The sequence below is a fragment of the Melanotaenia boesemani genome, chromosome 22, assembly GCF_017639745.1.
Source record: "Melanotaenia boesemani isolate fMelBoe1 chromosome 22, fMelBoe1.pri, whole genome shotgun sequence".
Classification (NCBI taxonomy): domain Eukaryota; kingdom Metazoa; phylum Chordata; class Actinopteri; order Atheriniformes; family Melanotaeniidae; genus Melanotaenia; species Melanotaenia boesemani.
Genome location: NC_055703.1, coordinates 21,579,299 through 21,598,613, shown reverse-complemented (window position 1 = coordinate 21,598,613; position 19,315 = coordinate 21,579,299). Strand labels below are relative to the sequence as shown.

The 19,315-nt window shown below is 37.7% G+C and overlaps 1 protein-coding gene across 1 annotated transcript; it reads left to right on the top strand.

Annotated features, from left to right (window-relative positions):
• The first annotated feature begins 2,619 nt into the window (after positions 1-2,619).
• On the top strand, positions 2,620-18,568 carry rab10 (RAB10, member RAS oncogene family). The gene is made up of 6 exons (XM_041975940.1): positions 2,620-3,337; positions 10,011-10,071; positions 13,488-13,626; positions 15,642-15,731; positions 16,793-16,894; positions 17,458-18,568. Exons 1-6 carry the CDS (start codon positions 3,211-3,213, stop codon positions 17,542-17,544), a joined length of 606 nt encoding a protein of 201 aa, XP_041831874.1. The 5' UTR covers positions 2,620-3,210; the 3' UTR covers positions 17,545-18,568.
• Positions 18,569-19,315: the final 747 nt, after the last annotated feature.

Here is a 19,315-nt window from a genome sequence, read left to right as displayed (position 1 = left end):
AAAGAAGCACATATTGAGGACACTGGGAAAAAATTACAAAAATAATCATTATAAGACTTATTCAACCACTAAGATTATTCAAACATGACACAACAGCACTCCCTAGAGGGAAAATCGTGGTACAGACACTTATTATTTGACCTACATAGTGTCAATGTCACCTGGTGTATGGAGGTCAGGGAATTGTAGAGCAAATATAATTATTTTTAGGTAATGGTAGGGCCTGAAAATGATTCTCTTTAAAAGTGTCAAAATAAACATTTAACCTATTCCTGTTTTTAAATTGGTCCTTTCAGTATTAAGGCTGATGTGTCCTTGAATCACCAGAGAGAAGAAAACTTCAGTCGCATGGGGAATGCAACACAGGAAATTATTTGTCTCTTTTTGGACAGCATATAGAGACAAAATACTCTGTTCCTCTTACTGTCACCTCACTGAGATGAGTTTAATCTGTCTGCAGAAGCAGCTGAAACTCACAGCTTAAGTAGTATTTAAGGAAGTATAATGGAGAACACAGTAAAAATGCCAATGCCAATTCCTTCCTGATATCACCTGTCATGAATAATTCTCAGTGTTATGTACATTGTTGAAGTGTCACAGCTGCAAGTTTGCAAAGCAATATCACATGTAAATAAATGTGATGGTAAAAGATCTGTGAAAATAAACATAAAACAAATATCTGATTTAAAAACAATATTATATAATTAAGCTGATGTCCTGGTCAAGTCTTTATGCTAATACCAATGTTCAGAGGGGGGTTTAGGGTGTGTGTGGCCTTTTGTAACAAATGTTTTGGCCCAAGTAGACAGCAAGAAAAAAGAAAAAATGCTGGGAACAGCTTTATTTTTCTAAGTCGGACTTAAAGTTTAGGAGGGTTTCCATTTATATGCATACCACATACTGCTGCTCAGATACACCCGCTTACCCACAGGGCCCCTCACCCCTTTTCTTCCTATCACCTCTCAGCTGTCAAATAAAGACCAAATGATCCCAGTGTACTTAAAAAAGAAAAGAAAAGAAAAGAATAGAAAAAAAAGAAAGGAAAAGAAAAATTCACATATTTACTTGCCAAACAGGTACATGTAAACACAGACGTCCTTATCTTCCCTATCGTTTCCAGAGCAGAGAAGAAATGTGAGAGGCAGTTGCTGGCTGTGTGAGTGTGAGAGTGCAGCGATATTCAGGAATGCATCCTAATCTGGAAAAACTTCTTTGAGCACACATGATTTATTAGTATAACAAAGATCTCTCAGCTGTAGAGGAACAGTGCAGCGATATTCATTTACAGAGTGAAAACTGATCCTCATTTATACTAACTTAAATAAAGGTAACAGAGTTGTTCTATGTGCTACAAACGTTGCAGGAATTTTAAGCTAGTTGATATCTAAAGATATATGTCATTTAAAGAATATACTTTTCAAGCACACTTCCTTAACTGTAAGGACTTTTCTATGTGTGGATATCAGTCTAAATCAATAGCATGTTGATGTGTATGTTGATCAAGGAGACCATCAGGTGGGTCCAGACTAAAAAATAAAAAAATAAATAAAAATGCTGTACCATGTTTTGTGACATATTGAGTACAAGTTTATTCAAGACCTGACTGAACTATTTGTGTTATGCACTTTATGAGTACTTTTTACAGCATATCCCTCATTTCCTTCCTGTGGGTGTTTGCATGAGGGAGACCTTTGCTTGGTTGAAACATTGCCAGTAAAATGAAAGGGAGCTGAGATCTCCCACAGGATGAAGCCTTGATACTCTGGTTTTTCCTCCACTGACTGCCATCAATACACTATGCAGTGAGGTGGAGAGCTTTCATTTTCCCAGCTTTTCATCCAACACCACAATAAAGTCAAATCTCATTTGTAGAAAACTGGCTTTTAAATGTTTTCTTTACAATGAGCTGCAATAGTGCAAGTAGTCTCTTTAATCTTGTTGGTCCTTTCTTCCCCCCCTGTCTTTCTTCATATCTTCCACAGTTTGTGTCAAGTCTGTACTTGGCAGAAGAAAGAAGGGCATACTCAGCATTCCTAAGGAGTGTCTGAGAATCAAACTACTCTGACAGGCGGAAGAAGGAAAGTCTTACTCACATTCACTCACACAGACACACATACTTTCTAACTTTTAAAAGACACACAATAATGATGTGTACATACAGATATATTTGTGTATAGTTATTAAACGATTAAAGAGGATAAACGTTCTTGCAGTTCGCAGCGTAGAGGATGTGGGAAACGCCCGTAACAAGCACTGAAGTGCTTAAATGACATCACTTTGCCTGAGTCACAGCTGGGATAGTCACAGCTCCAAGTGCCAGCTTGCCATGAAAACTCAAGCGCAACCCGGTTGCCAGAGATCCGCATGAAACTGGCCGCCATATTGGATCAAGAGGCGCACATCAAAGTGAAGAGCCAAGGGAAATCTGCGCCTAAATGTCCGTGAAACTCTCACAGTAACATTTGCCCTTTCTGTCAATCCAGGGCACGCCCCGTAAACCCCCTTCTTCAATGCTTGACATTTCACCCAATCACATTAAGATGTTTATAGATGCGACAGCTAAAATAGCCAATGATAAGCATGTAATTTGACAGAAGGGGCGGGAGAAGGCGTGTCGATGGATGTAGGGTGTCGCCGCGGTGGCTCCCATTCGAAGGCGACGGCGGTCGTCTAAATTTTGGTTCTAATCTCTTCAGAAAAAGCGTAATAACATCGAGCAGACAGTGATTTTAACCCACGTACATGTTAGGTTTATTACCCATTCTTCTCACTTGAGCTCCAGGCAAGGCTCTGGAATGACGGGGTGTGCGGAGAATCTGAATTAGCGCACCGTCAGTTTGAAGAAAGAGTGAGTCGGGGTAGAGACAGAGAGAGGAGCCATTTTGTCCCGACTGTGTGGGAGAAAAGAAAGAGTGGAAAAGAGGAATCACACGGGAGGAGATAATATTTTTGCCTTTTGTTCTCATGTTGTAGGAGAAGAAACAGTCGGGCTTGGGAATTCGAACGTCTTGGACACGTCTACGGGCACGTTATTTGGGTGGTATTTAGCCAACTAGCTTGCCAAGCTAAACAGATCCCAGATTGTTAACTGTTAACAGTCAGGTGGACTTGAGCAAGTTGGTCAGGTTGGCCAAGGAGCTGGCTTTAGACTTTACATAGGCGGGCTAGTTTATCGGTTTTTGTTTCTGTGTTAACACATACTGTGCATCAATGGCGAAGAAGACGTACGACTTGCTGTTCAAGCTGCTTCTGATTGGCGACTCGGGCGTGGGGAAGACCTGTGTGCTGTTCCGCTTCTCTGACGACGCTTTCAACACAACCTTCATTTCCACCATAGGTAAGAAGTCCAAACAGACAGACATGGTCGTTTTTATTTTTATAGGTGTGCTGATTGTGTTGAGCCCTATTGGAGGAAGTTTGACAGATGAAAGACTCATCTGACTACCCTACAGCTGGAAATGGGAGGCAGGATATATTTGGTTAGCTACCATGCTATCAGCGTGAGCCGTCTCTCCGGGCCTGAATAGGCTAACTTGAAAGCTAGGTGTGTAGCATTAGGAACTTTATACCTGACACTCATGTTAAAAAAACAAAAAAACGCCTTCATTCATTTTGACAGGTTGAAGACTCATCTACTTTTTCTCGTGACGCTAACAAATTAAACAATGTAGTTGCAGAAACATTGCTGTCATGTCAGTGGCTAGCAAGCTAACTACGTGTTGGTAGCACTGCAGGGCCGTGATGCTGTGTATAATTTGTAACGCTACAAATCAGTTCTTCATGCAAGTGACAGGCGTTTGCTTTGCGTCAGAGAATATAAAAAGTTCGTTCACAAAATTCACAATTTTCTATTAATAAATCACAATGTCTGAATCTGTTCAAAGTGACAGATTGCTTACAAGTAAAGCAGTAGATGAAGTACTGGAGTCCTTTACGTGAATTGACAATACAACAAAAGAAATACGTAACTACAAGTGCTGTCATCGACAGTAGGTTGGTAAAGTGAAATGCAGTTAAGTTAAAAAAAAAGAAAAAAAGAAGTGGTTTTAAGATGGGGTTTTTTCACATTGATGACCATCGTTACCCCACAGAAATCTGCTGTACTTTAGCTGGTAGATATTAAACTGATTTTGATTGATCTCACCAAGAGAAAATTTCTCAGATTTTTGTAAGAGAATCATATTGTTGGTGAATTAAGTTTGAAGCTACAGTGTAAGTTTATTTTTTTGTGAAATACGAAGTACAGCTTTCCCTCATAGATACAATGCATGTTGCAGAACACGCCTACACTATGTACTAGGCCAGCACATATGCAATGTCAAATAGGGTACAACATGCTATAAGACTAGGATTGTCACCATGAAGTGAAAATGGCCATTACATATACATTTGTACAGTTATTCTAATCTGTCTGAAAATCTCACATCTCACATTTTGATGAAACAAATTAACGTAGTTTTCATTTTTCACGACTGATCTATGACAGAAGACTCTTGCATGACCCAATCTGATTTAAGGATTCTTTGACACCAAGATTTTGTTTTTCCCATTTTTATTCACAAAACAGAATATGGTGCGAGTTAGAGACACCCAGGCTTTGTGTTAGCACAGCAAAACAGATAAGAACGGGGGAAATGTAAAAAGAAAATACATTGGCTACAGAAAGGATGATGCAAACAAAAAACAGGTATGTTGTCTCCAATGTCGGACAGTTGTTGCCACAACATGAAGCATTATGACTAATTATTCATAATTTAATATTGGATGACAAAGTTGTGTATAAATCTGGCAGTCCCCCACCCACTAACCCATACACACACCCCAAAAAAGAAGAAAAATAAAAGTTTCTTGTCACACATGTTGGACTTTTGACTGGATTTATGAGTATCATTGTAGTGTTTCCACAGTGCTCAATTACTTTCAAATACATTATATGAAAGTTTAATAAAGAATTGTTTGTACTTTTTAAGCATTTAATGTATTTAATTCAGCTTTTTTAAAAAATGTTTTATGCAGCTTCACGTTTACAAAATTATCTTAATCTTTCTGGGATGAATAGTTCCAATATTATTGGATTATTTCTGTGTTTTCCTTAAATTCCTGTGGTTTTTCATTTCACAGTATATTGCAGGTACATGAAATCTTTTATTTTTAGTTTTGTATTGTGCTGTATTTACTACTGAGAAATAAGTAACTCATTTGTATACTTGCTTAGAATGCTCTTTTAAGGACAGTAAGCAGTCCAATACGGTGGCATCATCAGCCTTTTTTCTCTCTGTACTTTCCTACAATTCACCTTACATCACACATTCATGAGTCAGGTGTCAAACTATGTCAATCCCTGCATGGCCCAAGTGAGGTTTCCATTTACTCATGTTGCTTAAGACCAGTGCTGAGTAATAATGGAACACGAGACATGCTTTGCTGAACTACATGAAGCTTACTGTTTGCATTGCACTGGAATTACAGCCCTGATCCTTGGACTGAGATTTTTTTTCAAGTCCAGCTTTTCGTAACCGTTTGTTAACTTGTCCTGACTGTATGTCCAATAACTCACAGCCATAATGGTCAGCAGCATTCCCAGTGACATTTAGACTAAATTACATTTGTTGAGGTACAATCATGAACTCTGCTGTAAACCTTGACGTCACATGTAGACTTAAAAACTTAAACATTTTAGTTTGAGTTGCACGAGTGTTTATTACACTCAGTGTTGTTTCTCTAAATGTAGGCAGTGTATTAAAAACAGGACTGAGCTGACTAATACCACTATGTCAGATCTCTGCCATTTTAGGGGAAAGATGTGTGGGGTTTTTCAGATGCAGAGGGAATAGAGGTCCAGATTAACAGGTTCTTCTGCAGTCAAAGACCAAAAGTAACCTTTGCTCCTAGCCGGGGTGCTTTCCCTGTCAGGTTGGGTTGTGAGTCAGTGCCAGCAAAAGTTGGCAGCAGCATCAGGTTTTGTTTTCTTTTCATAAAAAGAAACATGAAAATATAGTCAAGATATTTTTTGTGTATTCTCAACTAAAATAGGATCCAAAAGCACCTCCTTTTAAATGTAAATATGTGTGACTGCTAAAATGCTTTTGTCATACGTAAAGACATGAGAAACTTAACATTATTTAAAGTTGCAATACGACAGCAGCACTTTAATAGAAACTGTCTCCTGTCATTGTGACTAATCCAGTCCAGGAATTGCTTACTAGGATGGTTTTCACTGTTTTTTTATTTTTTATCTTTTGTTTTTTTGCCAAAGTAGTGGAACAATCTGTGGTTTTGAATGATAAGATATGTCTAGCACAGATGTTTGGACTTCCATCATCAGTTAAATTTTCTAATGTCAGGATTTTGACAAGTGTTCTGTATTTAAATCTGTATATACAAGACAGCATCATGCCACATAAGCTGTGAAATTCAGAGAATGCATGGGATATGTTGTCACTTTTTATCTAGACCTCTAAGTTGCCTTTTCTTTGTTGACACATTTTTTTAAGTTAATTTGGCTTTTCTCATTGCCAGATTTGTTGACATGCCAGAATTGTAAAGAAATATTTTATACATTGACGATGGAAATCTTTTTTACAAGACAGAATATCAGAAACAGTATCATGAGGTTGAATAAAAGTAGCAGCAAAGATTATTCAAAATATGATAACAATGGGCAAAAATCTTACCCAAATGCTGTAACATGGCAGGTTTATAACAATCATAATTGCAGACTAAAAGTTTCCTGTAGTTTCCACCTGAACTGAATTTGAGATGACAGCTGAAGGATGTGAAGCTACTTTGGAAAGCTTTCACAGAAGCTGCTGCAGAAGGACTTTTACCGGAGAGACCATTAATCCTCTTCCTGTAACTTTTAAGTAAGCTTCCACATTGCAAGGAGAAGTTATACGTTCCTGCCTGAACTGAAACTCTGTAAGGAACAAAACTGAGTGGAGTTTGGCTGCGTTTACACTGCAGGTCTCAATGCTTAAATCGGATTTTTAGTTGTTGTTCACATTAGCATTTCAAAGCGACCTTTATTATTCTTAAGTGTGAACGGTATGTGCCTGTGAAGTAACACACATGCACAGAGGATAGCATGACGTCACGCAGTGCGTCTTGTTTACGGATGTAATAGATGCTTCACATCTGTTTATCAATTTAGAAGTACTTGCCCACTTTGAACCGATTAAGATTATGGACACTTGATGAATGCAAGAAGGAGACTGAAAAAAAAAAAGATGAGCACTAATGTTACAAAGGCCTTTTGTGGAGCAGTGGCTTCTACTTCTCTAAAGAGGCATGTTCAGATAATCCACCCGAATTTGTCTCGCGGGTCCAATTTTACCAACCTGCACCCTCCCAAACTCGTTAGGATGATTACTCAACCCTTGGTTATCTTCCAGTGAAATGTGGACCCGACGATGTAAGATATAAAACTTGAACCGACCCACACATTAAGCAATTCTAATTGTAAATACACCCCGTTCCTCCCTTCATTGCATTACTTTGCTTAATTTGTTCATATATTTAAAGTGATGGTGTTGTTTTGTCGTTTTCATTTATAATAAAAAAGGACAAAACGTTTTGTAAACACAGTAAATGTGAAACAGCAGAATTGTGCTGTTTGTCTGATTTATGTGACGTCAAAGTTGGATGAAATGCGCGCAACCGTTCAGACTCGGGTCGCTTCCACACATATCGGATACGTATCCGATCTAGGACAACTTATAAAGTGGTCAGGGTTGGATTTTAAAAAATCGGATTTGCGTCTTTCAGACTGTAATTAAAAAAAATCCAATTTGAGTCACATATGGGCAAAAAATCAGAAGTGTGAAAGGAGCCTTTGACACAGGACTCGCACCTTTGGACACAAGGATTCACAGCTGCATCTCAAAATACCCCCACTGGAAAACCCCCCTCTGTTATTATCCTCAGCGTCGTCCTCCTTCTCGCAGGCACTCTCCTCCACCTCCTCCACCACACTTGTTTAATGGATGTGGAGAGTGCGTAATATGAATAATGTTGCGTTTTGAAATCTGGTTTAAAAAAAAAAATACATTTTTAATGGAAACTAGGAAATGGTTCCTGTGGAATTCATCTTTGTTGAAAGAATAGATCCTGTGGGATTTAGAAGAAAAAAGCTGGTCATAAACCATGTACTTTCTGCTGAAGATCCCCAGAAACAAAGTTTGTTTTTTGTTTTTTTCTGGTGAAATATGCCAATTCGCCATTGATGTTGTAAATGACGTGATTACAGATATTTTATTGCAGTTATCTAGTGCACCTTTTAAAGAGTTAAAAACAAGGAGACTTTTTACTCCACGAGTAACACATGTTCTACTTTATCCCTTCCATGCCTGATTTAGAGCTCCAAACTTTTTTTTTAACCTATAAATCATCTTTAATTCCTTTTCTCCCTGTTCCTTCTTTCGATCCAACATCTTTTCTTCCATCTCCTCTTCTCCCTGGGGTGCACATAACATTTAATGAGTCACACTTTGGCAGGCAGTTCCTTCATTATTCTATGGCCCTGCCCCACCTAAACCACAGCTGTTTCTTGGGCTTTTTAACCAGCCACAATTTCTGACCAAAGCAGAACTGACAGTTCATTTTTAAACTGGAAAACAACACTCGCTGGGCAAAGGTGAAATGGTAATAAAATGGCCCCCCTGCAGAGCCTTCACCCATGTGATGAGTACTTTACTTACTAATGCAAAAATTGCTCTTTAAGGTTTCTTACTTTTTGTACTCATTGGTGATATTTTGTTCCCCAGAATGTCTACAGCTACAAATAACCTTAGTATATATTGAACTAAATAGAAAAGTATATTAAATTTCCTAAACCAATGCCAAATCGGTCACAATGACTTGAGGCCAAAGGTGATGCATTTGTGACTCATCTTCAACCAATTAGTTGCAGTCAGCAATCCTAATTTTTTAACATTCCTTAAAGACATTGACCAACAAAGAAAAGGAGGCGGCGATTTACATGAATGTTTGAAACCACGCAGCCAGACTGGCTTGTAAGCAAGGGGCTGGACATTAACATAGAGATGGTGTGTGACGTCATGCTTACACTCCAGATGAAATTACACCTCTAGTACTTCACATACCCATTTTTTTTTTTACTTCCTTCAATCTAGAAATGATAAATTTCAACTTATTGTCCCTTTAAACACAAACTGGAAATGCCTATGAAGTTTTCCACATGGGAAGCTGGAATCTGGAAATATTGGGTAATTTTCCTTATGAAGTTGATTAAATGCCCAAATCTAATTAGTTTGTTTAGCTTGTTAGGTGAATTAGTCTTGTTGTGTTATAAATGATACATTTGACGTCCAGTGTAAGCATACTATTTAAGTCGTTTTTAAGTTGCAAGCTTAGTCGAAGTCTTTTTTTAAGTTTTTTTTTTTTTTAGTGTTTAATAATTACAAGTTTTTATTAAGTATGGCCAAATACAAGAGGGAAAGCTTAAACTTTCTGCCTGCTGGAGAACAGGAAACATTGACGCAGTTGGTGCTGCGTTTGTAAATCCACAATGAAATTCAAAATTAATAGAAAATAGAAATTATAAGCCCCACTGTTGGAGCATTTGACTTTTGGAAATTAATAATTGTGTGCTCTCTCGTCACTACAATCCCAATTACACTTTAAAAACATTTTGTTTTGTACCAGTTGTCCAGGTCAAGCAAAGTTTTCCAGCCAGTTAAGATTCAGAGTTTTTCCCTATTTAACTTGATTTTACTCCCATAAGCTGGTTCCTTTGTGCCCACTGCTGGTTTAGCAGCTGCTTTCTGATAGGTTGGAAGCCTGGGCATGACACTGCAGAATCAGGAAGAGATTAGTGTAAATATTTTTGTCTCTTTCATGGAAACACTTGTCACTCATTTTCCATTTCCCTCTTTTAAATGCCTTTCTTTGGCTCTGTCTGATTCTTATTAAATTAGTGCATTGCTGCCAAAGTCTTTGTAAGCTTTTGTTGTCATTTTTTGTGCTGATATGTTTTTTTTTTTTTTTTACAGGAATAGACTTCAAAATCAAAACTGTTGAATTACAAGGAAAGAAGATCAAACTACAGATCTGGTAAGTGAGGGTTTGTTATGTTTGTATGTAAGCAGAAGTGAAATGTGCTAAAATATACCACACACTGAGAATTCAGTGTAGCATCTTCAGTTTGTCTCATTATATCATAGTGAAACATCTGGTTGACATGCCTCCCTTAAGTCCTGAAGTATGCAAGAACAGGAAATGGTCATCAGTCCATCAGGAGGTCTGTTTCAGGGTTATCATTGTAGTCCACAACTGTTGATTTTCTCCAGCTGGATTTGACATGTATGCAGCTTGTTTACAAAGGGTAGAAGACAGAACCTATAATCACTTGAATATTAAGCTATTGTTATATACAGGCCTGCAACTGTTGCTTATTTTCCTTACTGAAATATACAAATTATATGTTTTTATAGATTAAGAATACTTATGACTAAAGATTAACCTAACCTTAATTGTTTTGCTCTTTGCGTACATAAATGACTGTTAGAAGTGCTGAATAGTTATAATAAACAGACAAATACCGTAACACAATACATATGTTGGTTAAATGTTTTAAAGTCTGTGTTCAAAACAGTAACATTTTGAACATCTCTGTCTCAGGAGACAGTCTGTCCATTCAAGTGTAATCTAATACTATTATCTAGAAGAAAGACACCTGCACATCCATACTTACTGAAACACACACCCACACACAACAGACGTTTTTCCTCAGACTTTATTAAAGTTGTTAATCAGCTAAATATCTGAGCGTTTAATGGTGGTTTATTGTTCTGACACAAAAACTATCAATTCCGTTGTTGTAGTCTTTAAGCGTGTTGAGGAGAATGGTTGTTGTGCGGCTTCTATCTTGGTATGTTTTCATGTTTTGTTCAAATGTGTTGCTTAAAGAAAAGCATTTAGAGGACATTATTTTGAATATGAAAAATGCATCTTTTTCTATTTGTGACTTTTTTGTGTAGTTATGGAAATGTGATTATGAATTAGTGCAAACACATTGCTTATTGAAGTTTATGTCCATACAAGTCCCTTCATACTTTACCACTAAAGCTGGATTTATACTTGCCTAGTGTCTGCACAAGGTATATTTCGGTGTTTCACCGCCATCGGCTCTTCGTAGGTCCGCGGAGGCTTGATGAGCACCTCTTCCAGATCTGACGTGCAACCCTGCTACGCAGCACGGTTACGCAGAAGTACTCCCTTGTGATTGTTTAGTTTGTGATCTCGTGTTTGTTAATCCGACTGGATTTCGGTTATCGGATAGATTCAAATTTTGAAAATGGGTTGTTCAATAGGAAAGGACCATAACTGACCTGCGCAGATTTTAATTAACTTGTTCCCGGTTTGACTTGTAAGGCTAAAAATGTTCTCAAGTGGAGTTAAAATAAATTACTTTTATTATTGATTTAAAATTTTTCCCCCTTTTTACTCATGATCCTTTTCATTCATTCATTTTGTTGTTGGCTAATAAAATATTTATACTTTCAAGCTTCCTTATAAAGAGCTTATAATGTAAATTATAGGCAAAAGACCATCACAGTTTACAAAAAATAAACTTACCCTAAAATGTAGAAAAAAGTTTGTTTGTTGGATTTTTTTTTTTTTTTTTTTGCAGAGCTTCTCAATAAATCTTGTACCATCAGAAAGTCTGTTTATTTGACAGTGCCACATTTGTAAGGAAAATTAATTTGTGGGATAAGCAACAGAGTTGAGGGTTGTGGGTTACAATCATGAAAAATGTATCAAATCTTTTATGCCAGTGCGAAGCAGCTTATTTTTTTCTGTTTTGAGCTTCTGGTACCCCAGGTGCTGAGAATCCGATACCTAATTACCTCATGATTAGCAGCAAATGTGAGCATGGACCTTGCTACAGCAGTCGGTCTGCTCCAAGCATGCTACATTTGACTGATGTGAATAAGCAGAGAGCACTGCTGATTGCTTCTCCAGTAACAGCTGTTGGTGGTGGCAGTGTGATGATGTGAGGTGGCATCTCCTTCAGCAGGGGTGGCCAACGTCAGTCCTCGAGAGCCGCAATCCTGCAGGTTTTCCAAATTTCCCTGCTTCAACACACCTGACTCAAATGACTGATCCAACAGCCTATAAGGATCTGCACAATGACTCATTAGTTAAAGTCAGGTGTGTTGGAGCAGGAAAATTTGGAAAACCTGAAGGATTGTGGCTCTCGAGGACCGACGTTGGCCACCCATGTCCTTATAAATAAATCATAAAAACAAGGCTTATTTTCATTGGAGACAATTTCGACCCAGAGAGATGTGGAGATGAGATTCTGTTACCAGTGGCAAGCTTATATCTCTACAGTCTTGTAGATAACAGCACCTGCCCCCACAAAGCAGGATTTATCAGAGACTTCCTCTAGAATTTGGGAGTGACTAGTATGAGGAGGTGATGCCAGGCTGGTGTAGGGGTGTATGGATCTTCCACATGCTACTTAGGCTCCTGTTAAATGGCCAATATGTCTTGTCTCTTCAGACTTGTATCATCTAATCCAATAACACCAAACAAGATTCAATGACAGAATTAAATGCTTGGTATTGACAGAGAAGATTTGGTAAGTTTTTCTTGGGGGACACCCACATACTCGACTCTGCTGCTCATCCCACAAATGCCTTTTCCTTACAAAAGTATACTATTTAAAGGGGAACTAAACAGACTAGCCACTAGTATAAGATTAATTGGCTAGAGTTATTGTTACCAAAAGAAATAACCAACCAAACACAAATTTCCTTACTTTTTGTGGTGTTTAAATATCTAACATAATACATTACTATGCTAAATAAAGTAAAAAAATGTTTGGTTTTATGTCTTGGATTGAAACATAACATTTGTGGCTGAATGTATAAAAGTGCATTAAAAAATCTCCTTATGAGTTATAGGTAGAGGTTTCTTTTCTGCACAATAAGGTTGCTCTCTCCTTGAAGCGTGAAGTACTCTGCACTCGGTGTATGATATTCTCTCGTTTAAACTTCCTGCATCGGTTAATTATAAGCAAAACATTGTTAACAAAAGATCAACACCCCTCCAACCAAGATGGAGAGCTGCAGTTTTCGTCTGAGCTGGACAAAACATGTTGAAGTGGGACAGACTGCAATTTTTCTTGAGTTGAACCTTTGTACATGAAAATATTCTGTAGTAACCTGAGTGGGGGGGTCAGATGAGATTATGCAGGCTGGGGCTGTTTAAGAGGATTTTATCTTTTACCAGCGGTTACATTTTCTTCAGAAAAGCTCAAACTGTTTCATTTATACTGTCATTTAAACACTAGCTCCTAGACAAAAGAAAACCTGATCTTGCAAAACGTATTATATGTCCAGTTTAAGCTGTGATGCTCAGAGAATCTTAAGTTACTGCTCTATTTATTGTTTGGGTCCACGGCTGGAATTGGTCCAAGAAAAAATGTGAGTGGATAGAAATAAAACATCTTTTGTTTGTAGGGACACAGCCGGCCAGGAACGGTTCCACACCATCACCACCTCCTACTACAGAGGAGCTATGGGCATCATGCTGGTCTACGACATCACCAACGCCAAGAGCTTTGAAAACATCAGCAAATGGCTGCGTAACATTGATGAGGTGAGATGGCAACAAAAAACAGTCTACACAGACTCTGTGACCGCCATGTGGGCTTATAGTTCTTAGCAAGTTTTAACAATTGTTGTGTTTTATCTTTGGTTTAGTGACACAGTCAGGGGAAGGCAGCATGATTAAGAAGCCAGTTTAACTGAGTGCAGTGAGCTGTATAACAGGAGTCTGGGAGTGAATCACATTAGAGACAGATGCCTGTTTGCATTTGTCTCAATATTTATGAGACAGTGTTTACGTTGTTTTAGCTCTTGAATGTGACTTAACTTCAGATGCTGAAGTTAAGTCTTGAAATCTGCACTCACAACAAAGGCATTTTGGCAATTTCACTCTTTTAATTTAGTTTTGAACTGAAATAACATCCAACACTCTGGGTGGGAAAGGTCATCGCCTTCTGAAAGCAGTGTTAATGTTTTTAGGAGACAACTCAGATTTTTGTCCTTTCTAGAAGTAATTGCTGGACTATTTTTTATTTTTTAAACAATAGTAGTAATATTATTGCCTGTGTGGTTAAAATATTCCACATTTAATGACATCAAACTCATCAAAGACTCAAAATTATGATTTGACAGACTAAGATATGGTCAGGTTGTTCTGGTGGTGCACCTCTTTGCATCTGTCTCGATAATTTTGGCATATTCATCTTCATCCTGTATAGTATTGTTGTTTTTCCATACACCTTCTATTGTACTCAATGCACTCAGTTAATGTGATAGTAAGATATCACTTGTCAAACATATTTCTTTAAATGCATAAAAATTCTTTAATATTATGACATGATCTGTGTGAAAGTGTTGAGCAGAAAGTAAAATAGATTGAGATAGGATGTCTGGTTCTTGCTGGTCTGGAAAGCTTTCTTGTTATACTTCTCACCCTCACGGTCAAGACAAAAGGAAAAGGAACACAATGAATTTCCTAATAAGAACATGGCCTTGTTCGTGTTTTTTTTACTGAGCTTGTTGACTCCACAGAAACCTAATTAGGTGATAGATAGGGAATTTTGCCACTTTGAAGGTATGTTCATGCTGTTCTTACACTAGAAGTAGCAAATAGTTTTTTTTTTTTTTCTTTCAGCAGTCACCCGTTTGCCCCAAGTGCTCAGGAGACCGCTATGTATTGAGAACCAGTTCAGAAAATGCCAGAACTGTCCAAGGGACAAACCATGATCTGAGGGGATGGCATTACACTCTATTTTTACAGGCTGTGTTGTGCCACACTTTTGTAAAAAAGCTGGATTTATGATAATTAGGCTTTTTAGCAGGTAAAATCAGGGTAAAAAAAAGTGAACTTGATCCACTCCCGCAGTCATCTCACCATCCTTATTGAAAAGTATTTTATTTCATGCGCCTGAGTGTCATGTACCCATCAATGTGTATTGGACCTCATAAATAACTGCAACTACACTCGTTATTTGATATGTGATTGAATGAGTACAGTAGCTAAGTGTTTAATCAGCAATGGACAGTTAGCAGTGTTTTTTTTCCCTCCCTCACTGGTTTTCCAACATTTTTTGACTAATAATCCCACAGAATACATCATAAATCCCTCAACATTTTTTCAGTAGCAAAAAAAGTCTTTGCTCTTTAAGATTAGAATAACAAATAGGTCAAACACATCAGTTGTGTTCAAAAAGGTGTTGCGCAGACCTACATGTTAGGTTACTAAATCGTAATTTGTTGTTGTTGCCCAGGGAGTTTTTTAGAATGTATAAATCCGCTTTATTGTTCTTTTCTTATCCTAGCCATCTCTGAAGTTATTTTTACTCTTGTAAATCTAGAAAGTACCTGACTCTTGTCTTTGATGTGGCATGTCAGTCTGCCCCCTTGTGGCAAGTGCAAACCTATTACAAAGAAACATGTTTGTTGCCTGCATACCTGTCATTCGTGGGCTTAGGATCTGGTCTAACTGCTGAAAACACCAATGTGAATGATGCCTGAGATAGAGCTTGTTGCTTATACAAGAAGGTATTCTAACTATCTCTTTGTTTTTATTCTCTTTATATTCAGCATGCAAACGAGGATGTTGAGAGAATGCTGCTAGGCAACAAGTGTGACATGGAGGACAAGAGGGTTGTACCAAAAGCCAAGGGAGAGCAGGTGAGATGCAGATACATCCACTTGAGGTGGCTGTGTGTGTTTATTGGTCTTTTGTTGCTTCTGCTTTTCAACTTCAGATTATCTCATAAAACTAAGACATGAAGTCCTCTGCAGTGAATCATATTACAATGTATAAAAGTTCACTGGCTGCTGTTTCACAGAAACAGTAAAAAATATTAGAAGACTGACAGAACATAACAGTACATGTCAATGGAAAAAGTTTATTTATTCCAGAAGGAACTTGCAATAAAATATTAAAACATAAAGAAAACGATTTAAAATTAGTTTTTAGAGCTGTGGGTAATAGTTTTAGTTAGGTTGTTTTATCGCAAAACATCCACTAAAAACATTGTTTTCTAGGCTTTCATGAGTTAGCTGCTGCTCGTCTCTGCAGCCTCGGCTGGGCAGGGGTTCGAACGGTGGCCTTTCTTTGTGGAGTTTGCATGTTCTCCCCATGTATGCGTGGGTTCTCTACAGGTACTCTGGCTTCCTCCCACCTTCCAAAGACATACTTCAGCTTCCCCACAACCTGGAATTTTGCCCATCTTGAGATCACAAACCTTAAAATTCCATTGATGGGTTATAATATTTAGTCTCTGTAGTTTATCTTTTCCTCATTGTTGTTATATTTAAGATCGTTGCACTTTGTCTATATAGGGGGCATACGCACAACAGCTCTTTGTATGAGAAGTTAATTAGCTTTCCCCACATGTAAAATTATTAATAGCAGATGAGAATGTTTGCTGCTTATCCTCCAGACAGAAGTTACCACTTACCGCTACATTTGCTAATGCTACTAATTGTATGTAACCTCCATTAGAGCCTAGATTTGTTTAGATTCTGGTCAACAGTAGCGCAGCAAGCTCAGAGTGAGTACTCAATCTGTGGATGAAGCAATATCAAAGACTTGTCTGCTTTCCTGCGTCAAAAGTCTACCTGACTAGAATGGTGTGCAATGCCCCAGTGAAACCCAATCTCTGTCCCCCACAGAGATCTGCAACTTTATTTTTGGACTGGATCTTCTTCAGGCATCAGACTCTAACTTTGTTTCCTCCCCACAGATTGCAAGGGAGCACGGCATTAGGTTTTTTGAGACGAGTGCTAAGGCCAACATCAACATCGAGAAGGCTTTCCTCACGTTAGCAGAAGACATCCTCAGAAAGGTGTGTGTACTATGTGTCACTGAGATGTGATGTTCTGTCTGTGGTTACGTCTTTTTTTCTTGGAAAATATTCTTTATTAATCATATTTTCTGGGTTTGTATTTAGCAGTAGTAATCTTAAATAAAATATTGAGCGAAAGGAGAAGGTGCATTTGCTTGTTGGCAAGCTTGTGCTGCAGTTGCATGAGACAAAGACTGCAAAGTTGATGTTTTGCTATAGTAAAGAGGACATTGGTTATCAGTGTTTTTAGAAAACATGTATTACCTTATCCTTCTCCAGATGAACATGCCCCAAAAATATGATGACAGAATCTAAATGTGTGACATGCAGGCAAGAAATCCTGCTTAAAACATATTTAAGGGCCCAGAAGAGGTTAAAGTTACCACATATCTTAGAATATTTGATTTTTAAACCTTAAACCAGCAACTAGGAAATTGCCTCATTATAGAGGATGTTTTCTGACAAACTGAGTGGTTTACATGTATCGAATGCAACCAATTTGTGCTATGTTGTATGTTTTTAAAGAAATTTTTTTTTTTTTTCTATCTGTCTTTGTATGCTAGACGCCTGTAAAAGAGCCAAACAGTGAAAACGTCGACATCAGCAGCGGAGGTGGAGTCACAGGCTGGAAGAGCAAGTGCTGCAGTTGAACAACTCCTCTGTTTCACCCACACTAAAGCACACAAACACGAAAATACACACATTCTGTCTAACTGCTAACTCTAACTCTCGCCCTCTAACCTGTCTCATGAGTTTTCTTGCACACTGACACTCTTTATCAGAATAAAACAATAAATCACTCATCTAACCCCCTCCACCCCACCATATTCCTCCACTCTGCATCTGATGATCATTTTTATTTCTGATAAAAAGAGAAATCCAGTCACGTTTCTTGTCATTTGTTTTAAAAGTTGTTAATAAAAAGAAAAAAAAACAACAAAAAAAGTGTGAAAAGACAAGCTAATATTTTTAATATTTCTTTTGCCTAAGCTCATCTAATTGGACACCCTCTCTCTTTTAAACCCCACCCACCCACAGCACTCACTTTCAGTCAGAGGAAATCCAAGTAAAGAGAAAAATGAAACAAAAAAGACATGTAGGATTAACATTTTGTACACTTAGTGAGGTTTCTGTTGTCTAACGTATTTGATCATTTACTATTTGTTACCAAGTGACAGAGGCGTGGCTAGCTCCTTTTGTATGTGGGGGTTTATTTTGTCCTGTGCCTTATATGGAAGACAGGGGTGGGGCTGTTTGGTGGGCGGAGCCACAACTACCCAATAAAATCACAGTTTAATATTCTATCAGTTCAGACCTTCATTGTGAAGGTGAACTGAAGCTAAAGAGTTTGAATTTCTTCATCAGCCAAGAGAACGGCATTATACAGTATGTCCTGTTTATTGATGTTTTATTTTTATCTGTACGGTTTATTTTACTTTTAGTTTTTTTTTTTAGTTTTTTTTTTTTTTTCCCATTTTTTTTTCTCCCTAATTGGGTTGTTGTTTTTTTTGTTTTTTTTTTCCTTCCTGCATGCAGACTTCTTTGGGTTGGAAACGTTTCTGTAACATTGTGTAACGTTTACCACTGGGTAAATGTGGGCGGGAGGTACACAAGTTCTCTTTGGAAATTCAAACAATTTTGCAGATCCATTAAAAATAAGCTTGTTTAAGTTAACTTGTTTTGTCCTCAATCATGTGCAGTGTGTAGTTTGATGTCTTTGGTTCATGTCAGATTTTAAAATAAAACTTGAGATGAGGGAACGTGTGATGGTCAAGAAAAAACCTTTCAGAAAAAGTGGATGGCTCCCTCTTTATATTAACACGACTAAATTGTGGGTTTAACTCCAGTATACATCTAATCTAAGTCTTCACAAAGTAAAAGATGGACATTAATCAGCCAGTTCACTTAACTGGTTGATTAATGTCTATCTTTTGGTTACAGTTGGTCTTTTAAATATTTACTTGCAAAATTAATATCCAGTTTAGCTGATTAAAAAATGTATTAATGTTTGGTTTGGCTTGTTTTTCAAAGATCAAATGGACCAAATCTTCAAAGTGGATGCAGATATCCAGCGACTGGTCATTGTGCACATTTTGACAAGCTATAGAGGCAAACCGAACCAGATTTAAGTGTGTTGGAGGTGGCTAATCTGACTCAGAGTAATGAATTACTAACATATGGCCGTGATTATACCGTATACAGGTATTTGTGTGTTTATTGTAGTGCACTAACTATAAATACATTCAGGCATTTATAGTATTTGGAGTTCAGTTTGACAACTAAGAGGTGATGCAGTGTGCTCATCTGGTGCCCTCTAGTGGAACAGCACATTTGGTATATATTTAGTTGACATTTTAATGATGTGCAGATCTATAAGCCAAGACAAGTTTTGTTTGATAAATCTGGAAGTCTTTCTTCCAA

Bases quoted from the DNA above. Each gene is read 5' to 3' on its own strand.
- rab10 (XM_041975940.1), top strand. From the start codon at position 3,211: ATGGCGAAGAAGACGTACGACTTGCTGTTCAAGCTGCTTCTGATTGGC. The intron at 3,338-10,010 runs GTAAGAAGTCCA...TTTTTTTTACAG, and splicing joins AACCTTCATTTCCACCATAG to GAATAGACTTCAAAATCAAA. The intron at 10,072-13,487 runs GTAAGTGAGGGT...TTTTGTTTGTAG, and splicing joins AAGATCAAACTACAGATCTG to GGACACAGCCGGCCAGGAAC.